The sequence below is a fragment of the Chanodichthys erythropterus genome, chromosome 10, assembly GCF_024489055.1.
Source record: "Chanodichthys erythropterus isolate Z2021 chromosome 10, ASM2448905v1, whole genome shotgun sequence".
NCBI classification, from domain to species: Eukaryota; Metazoa; Chordata; class Actinopteri; order Cypriniformes; family Xenocyprididae; genus Chanodichthys; species Chanodichthys erythropterus.
The window spans coordinates 16,180,260-16,194,189 of NC_090230.1; the positions used below are offsets into that span (position 1 = coordinate 16,180,260).

A 13,930-nucleotide genomic window follows, 5' to 3' on the forward strand; every position below is an offset into this window, starting at 1 on the left:
AGTATTAATTGAGGTAAAACAGGAGAGGGAACAGACAATGTTATAAAGAAGTGTGTGCTCGAGTACAACACCGGGTCACGGCACCAAATAATACTGACTTACTATGATTGTGTTGAGATTCATACAGTAGCGACATAGCCGAGGTGATGAGAGAGTGAATGCCCCGAAGATTTTGTGAAGTTTGTTCCTCAAATGTAGTAGCTACTTGGATAGTATGCAATTTCAGACACAGCTGGTAGAATGTTTTACCTTCATATTTCGAGAATTTTTTTTTTTTTCATATTTATCTACATTTTTAAAAGAGGCTTTGACAAACTTTTAACTTTGCTAGTTAAAATGTGAATTTTTATTAAATGTTTTATTATTAATAAAAAAATAAATACGTATAAAAATGACAAAAAGAATCAAATCTTAAATCTCAGACTCGTCTGTAATGTACTTAAAAATATGAATGTCCGTTGACGTATCCCCATTGACGGTATTCCTGTGGAAGCTGGTTGCTTCAATATTACTGTTTGTTGTGACACACAACCTGACCATTTGCTGTTTACTGTCCACAACATCATTTCCTGTGTGCATGTATTCCCTTTCTGGAAGGTTCCTGGGGCTTTTGATTGGTTGTCTTCCACAGCACATAAATGGAGAAATGTGGCCCATGTACAAGTTCCAGATAAGCAGACAGGCCATCATAACAGATATCACGGCCAGCGCCACTTGCATTACTATCCATTTATTCTCAATGCTTTGATTTGTAGCAAATGAAGGAGCCTCTTCAGTTTTATGCAAACCTGATGATGTTGTGTAGCTTTCAGGAAGGATTCCCAATGTGGTCTTAATCTTATCGGTCACATCTACTGGTAATTGTTCACGTAAGTCATAAACAGCCAGTGTTTGGGCGTACGGTCTCCCTTTCGCACGCTCGACTGACGTGCAGGTATAGCGTCCAGCATCAGTGGCTGAGGCGTTGGAGATAAGGATGCCATCGCTATAAATAGTATACTTCCTGTTTGAGTATGGGAGTGGCTTTCCAGCAAAATTCCAGTTGACCTGGGCCAGGTTAGAGTCTACTCGACACAGCAATCTGATGTTGTTTCCCAGCACCAGGGAGTGGATCTTTGGTTCCATGGTAGCTGATGAAGGGAAAATAATGTTAAATAAAGCCCTGATTTTAATGTTGAATCAGAAAAAAAGTTACTATATACCTGTTGTTGGGCATCGAGTGGCATCCACATCTTTCAGACTTTGTATCAGATTACTAAAATGCAAAAAGTGTGACGTTAACTGTCGGCATAATACGCACCTAAATATAGTCAAGCAGATATTAGATATGCAAAGTGGTGATTAAGGAATGATTTACTCAGCCTCAGCTACAAAAAAAAAGCTAAAGTTGATTAAATATATTAAAGGTGCAGTACGCAATTTCTGAGAAATTATGTTAAAAGTGGATCGGATTGAGCACGACACACTTTTAGCCAATCATCAGTAGGGGGCGTGTCCACCCATGATGGGGGAGTAGAGAGAGTATGCAAGAGGGAGATTTGAAGAAAGACTGTAGAAAGAGAGATGGCTAAGAGACATTACAAAAGAGAAAAGGTCAGAGGAATATCACTGGAAAGAGAATGTTTATGATCAGGCAAAAGCTTTAGGACCCACATTAATATTGGAAAAGCTTTCCAGCACTGGAGAGACCTAAGCGGGAAGGCCTGAACTAAAATTATTGATGTCCACATTGTGTATTGCAACTGTTCAGATCCGATTTGTGTGTCCATGCCGCTCTTTCATTTTCCGGAATATCTGCATTGGTTTCTATAGCAATGACATTGCGTTGGTAGGTATACAGCAAAAACAACAACAAAAGCAGCATGGAGGGGTTTGCAATACAGATGTCATATTTACAACATGTGCAGCCACCTCGCTGGACTACTGTGTCTTATGAACGGCTTTATTCCGTGCGGTTGTCTCCGCCCGTCTCAAAACACGTCTCCGTAATATTGCCAATTTCTGCTCGTACGGCACTTTGCAACAACACAGCCTTCTTTCAGCAGTGAATTTCTACATTTTTCTTATAACAGTGTCTGATGTTTGTTTCACATCTCTTGAAGAAGCCACATGAAATCCAGTCAGACTCAAACAGATTTCCAGAAATGCAATTTGAATAGGATTTCTAATCACAAATGAAACGGATTTAAAAATCGCATTTTATTGCTGAATCTGATTGCATTTCAATCAGATATGTACAAAAATCAGATCAGCACTGACAGTGTGAATGTAGCCTATGAGACATCCGCTCTTTGGGGGCGGAGCAATAAAGGGAGGGGTGCGTTTGTTGGGCTAGATTTCAAAAATCAACAGTGTTTCTCAGAAATCACTTACTGCACCTTTAATTCAATCTTAACATTTTAAAAGATTACATATAAAATGAAATAAATAAACCAAAAATCTAAGTTATTTGCTGAAAAACAAAGTGAGTTTAATAAATATACAATTTGACTATATTAGTTACAGTGAAAGGGAATTCAGAAGACTTGGTGTACATGTACGAGACACTTTTGAGGTGTTTTTCTTTTTTGTCCTCCTTGGAGTTTGATAGCCCCTAGTCAGTATATGCTTTTGTTGTATGAAAAAGAACAGTGTGAACTTTCTTCGAAATATCTTTTGTGTGTGGGTGTGTTCCCCGGGAAAAGGAAATTCATGTAGGTTTGGAGCGACATGAGGTATGGCAATTTTTTTATATGCGATTGTGCTTGTGGGTGAGGGTCTTACCCTTTTGCATCCTCAGGTGATCTAGAGCACTGTTGAGCTGTGGCGTTCCAGGCACAGTAAGGGTCTCTGGCCAGCACACAGTCCAGACAGGAAGAATAACGACTGCAGTTGCTGACGGGCATCTGGACAATCCCAGACGCTGAGCCTGCATACAACTGGACCAGACAGACAACTTCATGATGAACGATGCAACTAAACATTCCACCACTTTGGCTTTCTAATCATTAGCAATTAAGAATCATTACAAAAATAATAATGTAATTATGAATGACTCATTATTTATTCAAATAAACACTAAAGTGTCTTTAAGGACACAAAAACAAACAAACAACGTGACCATGTAGTTTGATTCATTAACAACTAACCGGTTCTTATCAGTGAATCAAAAACATATAGTACAACCAGTGTAGTAGCCCAATTCCTGAAATGAATGATTCATAGAACCAGTTCTTTTAGTTGAAAATTAAGTTCCTGGTTTGTGTACTTTAAAATATACAGCATTAGGAGAGAATATATTTCATATGGAAACAAAATGGACATTATAACTTAATTATACCCAAATTAATCAAATCGAGATCCTGTGAACCTAAATATAAATCAAATTGGCAAATACATTAGCAGAAAGATAATCTTTCATATGGAAGAAAAATGAAATTTGAACTGAATTATAACAAAATGAATCAATCAAATTGAGAGGCTGAGAATCTGAATATAATCGAATCGGCAAATATATACAGCATTGGCAGAGAGAGAGTCTATTTTATATTTAAGAAAAATGAACATTAGAACTGAATTATACCCAAATAAATCAGAATATAATTGAATCAGCAATTTTTTATCTATACCTAGCCCCAGTTTTGCGTACCTGATTCTGGTGAAGTCGTAGGACGTCAATCGGCTCAGTGTTCTGAAACAGTTTTATTTCTTCAATTACGTGCATTTCTCCATCATAGTTCACTGCTTTCTGCACATAACCATTTTCTGATGGAAAACAAAAAACAATTGCACTTGCACTGCAAAAACAAAATTTTACATCCAGCTTTTCATCACTACTTAACTACAAAAAACAACAACAAATTCAAACAGCTCTGTCCCAGGTACAATTAACATTCCTCTGAATGACAGTTTACACACACCCTCTAACTGACTTTAATGAGCTGCTCTGCCCTAGAGGCTAATGGGAATCTCACCTGTGCCGACAAACATCACAGGATAGGACTGTCCGTCCGATGCAGTTACGAGGTCTACGACAATGCGTGTCAACAGCGGGCCTCTCTTGAGCAGCAGGGGCTTGCCTGTGATTGGACGGACGGCGTCGTCCATGAGAGGCCGGTCTCGGATGAACTGTAGGGTTTTATCGGGGAGGTCCAGCGACCTTTCTATTCCCATAGTCCTCGCTGCGTTGTTGATGCACTGTGAAGATTGCACATGAAAATAAGATAAAAAATTTCAAGAAAAAATAAATAAATATATATATTTTAAATGTTTGGTACCCTAGCAAAAAAATACTATAATTTTTACAATAAATATGCCACATTTAAATCATGTTTTTGGATAATATCAGTATTCTCATAATCTTGGTACATTCTGGTACATGGTAGTTTTTAAGTATTTTTAACTATTTTAACATATTAAAGGTGCTATAGAGGATGTTTTGTTTTATACATTTTTGCAATATTACTTGAAACTGTCTTTACTAACTGATAAAAGACTATTTATTAGGTGCACTGAAAGTAATAATATTAATATACATCATCTGTGCACGAAGTAGGGCCTTAAAAACATCAGCCAATCGTTTACGCGATCATTTGATCTTACACATGCACTCATTTAAAAAACTCAGTAACACTCTTTGGTTTCTCAGTTGTCAAAAACATCCTCTATAGCACCTTTAAATATATCATACATCCCCTTAAAGACACTGTAAGACCAATAATGACCACTCACAGCTCCAGGTCGGGGGACAGGAAGTTCTCCATTGTACGTGACCCACTTCACATCAGACATTTCCACGGACACCTCCGTCTTAAATTTGCCACGAGAGAACACCTCACTGATATCGGTTACATGAAATGCACAAACAGCTGAAGACTGATCTGTTGAGCTTCTGCATACACAAACACAACTGTGAGCTGAACGAATGAGTGAATTCAGATACAGAATAGAAATAAATGTGTAAAAAAAAAAAAAAAAAAAAGACTATGCAAGACAAAACTTACGATTGAGAGGTGAAGATAGCATAAAAGACACTTTTCCTCCATTTCTTGTGGCGGACATGAAAGACGTCCTGTATGACGTAGGGCAGACTGGGCTCAGGGACAGAGCAGTCCAGACGAGCCTTCAAGAAGGAGGTCCATTTCCTCTGGAGGGTCCTTAGACCACCCACATCGCCCTGTAGAACAGGGAAAAATTACAAAAGTCTTTACAAGATCAGGGCTATATATGCTAAATCCTTCTGTTTGCACCACTGTTTGGGATCAGTCAAGTGTTACCTTGCAGACTCTGGCGACACGCGACACCACAAGCTTGTTGTAGAAGTCGTACTCTACGGCGTTCTCACTGAAGAACATGTAGACTTTGTCATCGTCACCCTCAGGACTGTCCTCACTTTCTGGGACCACGTCCATGTAGACGAATCTCGGCTCTTGAGTGGGTAGAGAAATGTGACTTCACTTTGCTCAGAGCAGTGCTGTTATTGTTAACTAAAACTAAAATCATTTTCTGTAACTGAAATAAAGCTAAAAATAATATAGAATATAAATCTTACATTAAAAACGTTTTAATTTAGAAAGGTTTCTACGGAGCCCCGCACATGACATGCAGGAAAAAAATAGAAGACTAAATTGTGCGCACACTTAAATAAGTCGTTCCCTCGATTTGCTAAATCATGCGCACAATTTAGCAAATCAAGGGAACTAAATAGTAAATTGTGTGTGCGATTTAGCGAATGGGGGGAACAAAATTGTAAATTGTGCCCGCAATTTAGTGAACTAAATAGCAAACTCATACACACGATTTCGCGAACGAAATGGTAAATTGTGCATGTGATTTATCAAATCAAGGAAATAAAACAGTAAATTGTGCGTGAGATGTAGCAAACTGAGGGAACGAAATAGTAAATCGTGTGTGCAATTTAATGAATGGAGGGAACGAAATAGTAAATTGTGCACGCAATTTAGTGAACTAAATAGCAAACTCATTCACGCGATTTCGCGAACGAAATGGTAAATTGTGCATGCGATTTATCAAATCAAGGGAATGAAATAGTAAATGTAAATTGTGTGCACAAATTAGCAAACGAAGGGAACAAAATAGCAAAATCGTGCCCGCGATTTAGGAAACCGAGGGAACGAAATAGTAAATTGTGTGTGCGATTTAGGGAACGAAATAAAATCATTCACTCGATTTAGCAAATTAGTAAATTGTGCACATGATTTACTTTTTTCCTGCATGTCATGTGGTTTCCTGTAGGTTTCACGTAGGTTTCCTGGCAAATAAATAAGTAAATTACAAAAAATTACAAACTTTATATGAATGATAAATTACTAAAAATGACTAAATTTAGGTTGAAGTAAAATGACTAAAACTGAAATGGAATAGAATAGAAATTAAAGCTCTATAGAAATATTTAAAAAAAAAAAAACTAATAAAAATGACAAAAGCACATAAAATTACTAAAATTTAAATGAGAATAGAAATTATCAATTAAAAAAGCTCATTCAAAATATTAATAAATACTACGATAGCATAAAAATAATACTAAAATAAAACTGGTTTGGAGACAATTTTCTAATATGTTAATGCCCTCATTTTCAATTTTAGCTTTTTTATTTTTTAAGTAATTATCCAAAACAAAACAAAAGTCCAAAACAATCATTAAACTTATACTTTAATCAGCTATAAACTATAAAATAGGATATTCACACAAAGCCTAAAATAGGATATTTACACAAAGCCTGTCATCAATACAATTAGACTAATAAAAGCCTGTAATTAGTCTTTGTTTCCTGGATGAAGTCTTCTCATCACATCTGACATACCATTGAGCCAAGAGCTCTTAAACACTGTCCGCAGTGTAACAGGAGAGGTGCGGAGTAGGACCGGCTCTGAACCGAGAAAGTTTAAAGATGTGGCAGAATACAGGTCTTGATCTATGGCAAAATAAATTAATTAAAAATAAATAAATAAATAAATATACACATTTTTTACACCCTCCACAATACAAAAGAGCCTCTACTATGCTATTTTAAAAAGTCCATAACTTTGTTTTGGAGGTCTCCTACAATAAGATTACACTTTTCTCAGAGTCTGAAAAGAGCTTGAATATTCAGTCTCTCCAAACTCCTCTTCTCTGAGAGCCTACTCTGCTCTGATTGGTCAGACAGCCTCCATTACCATATCCGATTTTCAGCTCTGGATCTTCCTCAGCGCTTGATATACAGTAATACGGACAGACACTGTTCTCGGGCAGCCAGTGAAGACCACAGTCTGGCATTATGCAAATTTGTTACATTGTTACATAGGTTTGAAACAAGACGTGAGACTAGAATTGCTGATGACTCATTTCAGCAGTTCAGAATCTTTTCTTTCTTTTAAGAGACAATAACTTAATTTGTCATGCATTTTTAGACATTTGAAGACCTTTTACATTCACAAACAGCTATATTATACACTACATGAAAGGTAATATTTGAAAGAGCATAATAGGGTCACTTTAAACTGCTACAAAAAGCTGCATAGACGATATACATACCAACCATGACAGAAGAGGATCTCTGGAATGGATCGAAAGGACATTTCCCCCTCCCATCTTCCTGCTTTCCCTCCAGCTTCAGCTGCCCGTCACTGTACGTCTGTTCAAACAAATGCAATGTTTTATTTATCTTGTTTTTCAAAACTATGACAATAGCGCTTGATGGATCACATGAAACCTGACGTTCCGAATCTCATACCAGGAAGAAAGTGATGGATTACAAAATGCAAACAGTGAGTACAATGACTGTAAAAAAACAATTATTTAATTTTGTTGTCTATTTTACTTATATATATATATATATATATATTTTTTTTTTTTTTTTTTTTTTTTCTCAGAATAAAAGAACATTTTATTTTAAATTATTAATAATAGAAACATAGAAATTTTTAAATATTTTTTTAAAACATGAAAATATATTGTTTGTCATGTTACTTACTATGTAATCGCAGGTGGGGCTAAAGGCGTTTGTTCCACACACGTACATCACGCCGTCATTCATTTGATGCAGCATCCGTACATAATTACGACAGTCGATCTGAAAAGGTGATCAATCAGATTTTTGATATCATATAGAAAAACAAACTCCCTTGTTCAGAGTATTTCCACTGATGTGTTTACGTGTCTTTAAGCATGTGTGACAGAGATCTTTACTCACGTCAGGATGTTTTCCTTTGGAGGTGCACTCCTTTTGTTTCTCCTCTGTAACCTTCCAAAGCACCTGAGGGGTGGAGAGAAATCAATACAGACTATACAGATGTGCTGTTTTGAAAAAGGGTGAAAGAATTCTGTTATGTTGTTGCCAAGAGATAAAGGAAAGGAAATCAAACCGGCACCTTAGACTTGAAAACGGAGATATCATTCATGTCAAGGGCGTAGACGGCCTCTCTCGCCCCCAACACCAGCAAACCCAGATCCTCCATAATCAGCATTGTGGAGTAATTCCAAATACCGTCCTCTTTAAACGTGATCACATGGTTATCTGAGGACAAAAACATAAATGCATGTAGAATAACAATGAGTTTTCTATTTGCCAAACACGAATATGGTCCAACTCTAAAGGAGGTGCTTAACCTTCGGAAGATGTTTGCTCAGCAACCACAGGAGGTCAAAGTAAATATTAACTATATATGCACATGTAGGCAGTTTTATTTTTCATTCATTTGCATTACAGTGCAAAAGTGTCCACCCCCCTTTTCAGTGGTGCTGGTCTCATACGTATTTTTTCCTAGGGATTTTAAAAGTCTTCATTAAAGCATTACAAGGTGAAGCTACGAGGTGAATCGTAACATTACAAAATTTGAAGGGAAAAAAAAAACTGGACAAAAAGACATAGGTACAAATCAATGGTTTTAGTGATGGAAAGAACTACAATCCCATGAAGCACTGTGAACAGCATAATCAAATTAAGAAACTATGGAGAAATATAAAACTACTCATTTAAAAATGTTGATTATATTTATAAAAACAATATATTTTAAGGTGATTGCAATATACATATATGCACACAAATATTTCAGTATTTTGAAAGCATAGTGAGATCAACTTGATTCGCAGTGCTAGGCAGAGATAAAGAGATCTTTTGGCATGTTTTGCTTTTTTCAACTCTCTTATTGGTGGAATTTTCTGCACAGCGTCATGGGTATATTAGTTTTCACCACAAATTCTGCTGTTAAACACGATTATCTTAAAACGAAGTTGAAATAATGCAGGCTTCAACAGAAGCAAATACTATCGATTAATAACCTCGTAGCTCATAGCAAGGCCGTCTTTAAATATTTATAATTTATCGTTAAAATTCGATTTCCCTATAAAGAGAAAATTAATAGGGTTTTTACTTCTGGAACTCGACTATTGCACTGTATGGGGATTTTCAACCCTGTTACCAAAATTTGGCGACATGTCTAAATACTAAAAATCCTGATTTTTGTAATTTAAAGTTTCTAGCAATAAAAATAAAAATGTAGTTTATTTTCATGTTCATAAAATAAATAAACATATTTATTTACATTAAAAAACATCCCAGAATGTGTTGCAAGTAACAGGGTTACAAATTAAACTTCCACTCTACTAGTTTGGTACCAAATGTTATTTTGCAGTTATTGATAAACTAGTAGTTATATGAAAACTACTTTTCATAAAGCAAAATATTTGTTTGATAATAATATGTTCTTACAATAACAGGGTTGACTATTGAGCTTGATGAATTTACCCAACACTGCAATGTGTAAAAACTAAGAAAATTGAACAAAATTATTTACTTGTCCTCCCATCATGTTGTAGAAAGTGTCCAAATTATGTCATTTAGTTTGGTGTCAAAATGTTAAAGAATTTTTTTTTTTTGTAGAAGGGGAAAATTATGTAGTAACAGGGTTGAATGGGGAACGTTTAAATATTTGTAGTGCACTTTTGGTCATTAAAATTAGTTTATCGTTAAAGTTTTACAACGATGAATTGAATATAATTTTGATAGATTCATTCAAAATTGTGATTTACATTGTCATATTATTTTAATTGTTAGATACGGTCAAGACTTCAAGAGGCGTCACATGTCAAAATCAAAAGAATGAGTTGACGTACAGACTTTATGTTAGATAATACTTTATATTTGTGTACTGTATTTGCTACTCATGCTAATATTTAGCTCACAGTTGTACAAACAAAGACTCTTACCTTCATACTGAATGGTTTTTCGGGGCGTATTATTAAGATTGCTCCATCCAGCATAGGAAAATGTCAGGAAGATGCCATACAGAATGATGAAGAACAACAGAGGAGAATACATGGCTTTGTTGTTCACTTGAACAAAAAAAAAAAACTATAAAATTATTATACTTCAATATTTAGCATATTTAATAATCAGCTTTTAAGTCATGTTTATCCATAGTATACTGGGTTATGTAGGCATCCGTATCCAACATATACGTTTATCGTTTGAGAGTTTTTGTGACCAAAAGTGGTAGTCCATGATGCTGAATGCTGAAGGAGTGGAAATAAACCTTGTCCACGGTCCCGTCTACATCTGTAGAACAAAAACAGATGTTAAACAGATCTATTTCAAAAGACACACATTCATTTGTTCCCACTTCCCAAATACGAAGATCCAACTGAAGATGTGTTCCTGCATGAAGTGCACTGAACCATAGATTTCAAAGAAAACTAAATCCTCCACTTAAACTCATCCTTTAGTAAACACCTCAACTCAAAGCCGCTTTACCTAAACATTCCTCGCAATACTGTATTTAACACCAGGAATTCAACGGTGACTCATTGTTGTTGAAAACAAGAAACACGGGTCGTTTTCCCACTCAGTTTGGGCTGGATGTGTGCAAGGAGGCAGGCTGAGACATGTGTGGATTAGGGTGCAAAGATACCTGAAATTGTTGATGCCTGCGGCTGAAAACTTGCTTTCAAAACACCGCTGCATGTTCGCGTGATGCTGTGTGAGATAATTTACAATGTCTGACATGTTTGAAATGTTTACATTCAAACAAGACACTCTTGTCTGTGTGTTCGATTGAGCAACATCCAGAGGTTCAAGAACAAGAAATAACAACCTGAAAATAAATGTAAAATAGCTCATTTTTGGAAGTCAGGCATGATAAGAGCTAGTTTTCTGAAGAAAATGTGATTGCTTGCTTGTGCAAAAAAAATAAATGAGCATGATTTTCCTACTTTGCCAGTTGCCCAATCAAAAACAGTTGTTAGTCAAGCACAGAGGATGAATCCAATGATTCAGTTCACTGCAGACAGGCTTGCCGTTACTCATCAAATCAAATTAATGCTGAGTAAGAACTTATCAGACGTGCCTCTCCCAACTTGTACATACAATTATTAAATATTGCTATCAAACTCATATTTAAGCATCTAGCATAATAGTATTAACTGTAAAATAATAATAACAATTCATAAAAAAATTGTTTGAAATAATAAATCAAGGCACTTTTTATTCTTTTTTTTAATTTTATTTAAAAATACATTAGCGTAATTTGTATAAAATTACCTAAATGCAGTTATTTTATGATTTACATTTTTAAATCAATTAATATTTATAATTCAATATAATCAATTAATATTTATAATATTTATATTCAGTTTATAATATTTTAACAATAACATATTTAATTTTTATTAAGATTATCATCATTGTTTTAAAAATTTTGTAAATAATTTACATTTTATTTAATTATTTATTCTTTAACAAATTAATTAAAAAAAACATGAAACAGGAAGTGATATCATTGACAGCTCATCTAAAGACCCTGATGACACATCGAGGGAATTACAAAAGTTAGAGCTAGAAATTCTATTTAATACCTCTTGTGTCATACTGTCTTTATTCAAATTTCGCAACTGGTAGTTCCAGCTTCAGGTATAAACCGATGCCTTTTTAATTTAACTAAGATCATGGTTCCAGAGTATTCAAGGTTCAGGTTGAACTGGCACGATTTGTGATTTATTAACCTGCAGCCCTCCAGTGACACTCCACATGTCACACATATTGCGAAACACTTTTACGTTGGAAAACACACCCAGTTTGGCCTTTGTTCGTTCAATTCACTAAAACAAATACGCTTTATAATTGTGAATGCTGGAGGTGGTATCCATCAGCTAAAGGTTATAGCTCTTTGTAGAACAACAATAACAACAAAATGCTATTGTGGCACTACTATAGCATATATTCACAAACCAAGACACTAGAAAAATGTACTTAAACTAAAAGTGCAGGAAAGTGAGCAGTGAGCAGTTGCATCACATGAAAACATGGGTAAACAGATGGGTGTAAAAGGGAACATTCCCTTCTAACGTTCAGGCAAGTCAGAGCAGGACTTGAGAAGCTGTTAAGTTGTTGTTTTAGGTGTAATGTGTCACTTAAAGTACACTCAAAAATAAAGGTTCTTTATGGTTCCATGAACATCCATGGAACCTTTTCGTTCCACAAAAGGTTCTTTACAGTGAAAAAGGGTTTTTTAGATGAATAAAATGTTCTTCACACTTAGAAAAGTTCTTTTTAAGAACTGTTCACTGAAATGCTTCTTCTATGGTATTGCTGTGAAAACCCCCTTTGGAACCTTTCTTTTTAAGAGTGAATTTCATTAGATAACAAAATATGTCTGTTTTCTGAGTTAATTTTGCAATGACATTTTTTGTGTTAATGTATTAAGTCAGTTCTTCTCAAGTTCTCACAGGTGGTGGTGAATTCATCTCATTAACTATGAACTAACGTTTGACAACCACAAAGTGAATACTTTTCATCCTCATTATGAACAATAGTTTTATCATTTAAAACGCTTTACATGTGAGCTTCTGTTATCGTTCTTCAAAATGAACACCACTTGGTTTGATACTTGTATCTAACGTAATGACATTTTAAGTGTGAGGGTCCAAATACTTGTGAAGCCATGTTGTCGTTTCTCTTTTCCTTTCTTTTACTTGACCAATAATACATTTAGTCTAAGTAAACTGATGTCAACCTTAAAGTATAGTACACATGGACTCACAGTAAACCCTGTTCAAACTATGAACAAACTAAAGCACCTTTACAAAGACTAGCGCATAATTAAGTATTTAAGTCTTTCATTCTACTAAATTAGCCTAAACAAATATTATTACAACTCGCCCAAAAACCTAAATCAACTCACCAGAAATGCTCTTGAATGGCTGAATGAATGTCGCTCATGAATATGTGTAGTCAGGCAGCATGTCGCTCCGAGAGTGCGTCGAGTCTGACTGGGTGTGTGATCCACCCACACCTGCGACTGCAACTCCTGCTCATGAGTGACCTGTCAGCTGCTTTCTTGACGCTTGGGAAATTATCAGATGGTGTAGTATTGAAGACGAGCCGTGCACTTATTCTGCCTTCACGTGCTGTAGGAAATAGTACATGAACGCCCTCTCAAGTCGTACTACTGGGAAACGCGGAGATAATGGACTATATGCACGGAGCGTTATTTAGAACTTCCGCATTAATATAAGCCAGCTCGAAAACTTCCGGTGAGTCATTTGCTGGTGTGTTGAGCATCAGTAGTGTAATACTTAGTTTATAATCAGAATATAGTCACTTAAATAGTGTGGCATAGCATTAATTTAGTTATTCAAACGCAAGACAGCATAAAAAATAAATAAATAAAGACGTACCTCAATGTTCCTCCTCGGCTAAATTCAATTCGACCATTAGTTTTCACACTTTTATATGGAAAAAAAGCTTCAAATATTAAATATTTATTGTGCACTTTAGTTAGATTAATTGAATAAATGTGTGTTTTCACAAGTGTGCTGAAATCATTGATCTTGCACTGCACTGACTGGCAGCTGCTGTGATTACAAAGGGAGAGCGCGGTGCTCGCTTTCTGTGTAATTCACAATAAAAGTTATTGTTTTTCATAAGATTTTGTGAGTATTTCATACTTCACA

At 35.5% G+C, this 13,930-nt stretch overlaps 1 protein-coding gene across 2 annotated transcripts; it reads right to left on the reverse strand.

Annotated features, from left to right (window-relative positions):
* Nucleotides 1-300: 300 nt before the first annotated feature.
* Nucleotides 301-13,465, reverse strand: si:ch211-129c21.1 (uncharacterized protein LOC563087 homolog). 2 transcript variants are annotated; one of them, XM_067396227.1, is made up of 16 exons: nt 13,159-13,465; nt 10,409-10,538; nt 10,190-10,315; nt 8,353-8,498; nt 8,175-8,237; nt 7,956-8,054; nt 7,517-7,616; nt 6,804-6,914; nt 5,256-5,407; nt 4,983-5,155; nt 4,711-4,816; nt 3,954-4,176; nt 3,629-3,744; nt 2,764-2,918; nt 1,203-1,255; nt 301-1,130 (listed from the first exon to the last, which is right to left on the reverse strand). In XM_067396227.1, coding segments are annotated over exons 2-16 (2,343 nt in total). In that variant the 5' UTR covers nt 10,410-10,538; nt 13,159-13,465; the 3' UTR covers nt 301-411. The 2 variants fall into 2 exon arrangements, with proteins under 2 accessions (XP_067252328.1, XP_067252327.1); XM_067396226.1 differs by having other exon boundaries at nt 4,711-4,870; nt 13,159-13,463.
* Nucleotides 13,466-13,930: the final 465 nt, after the last annotated feature.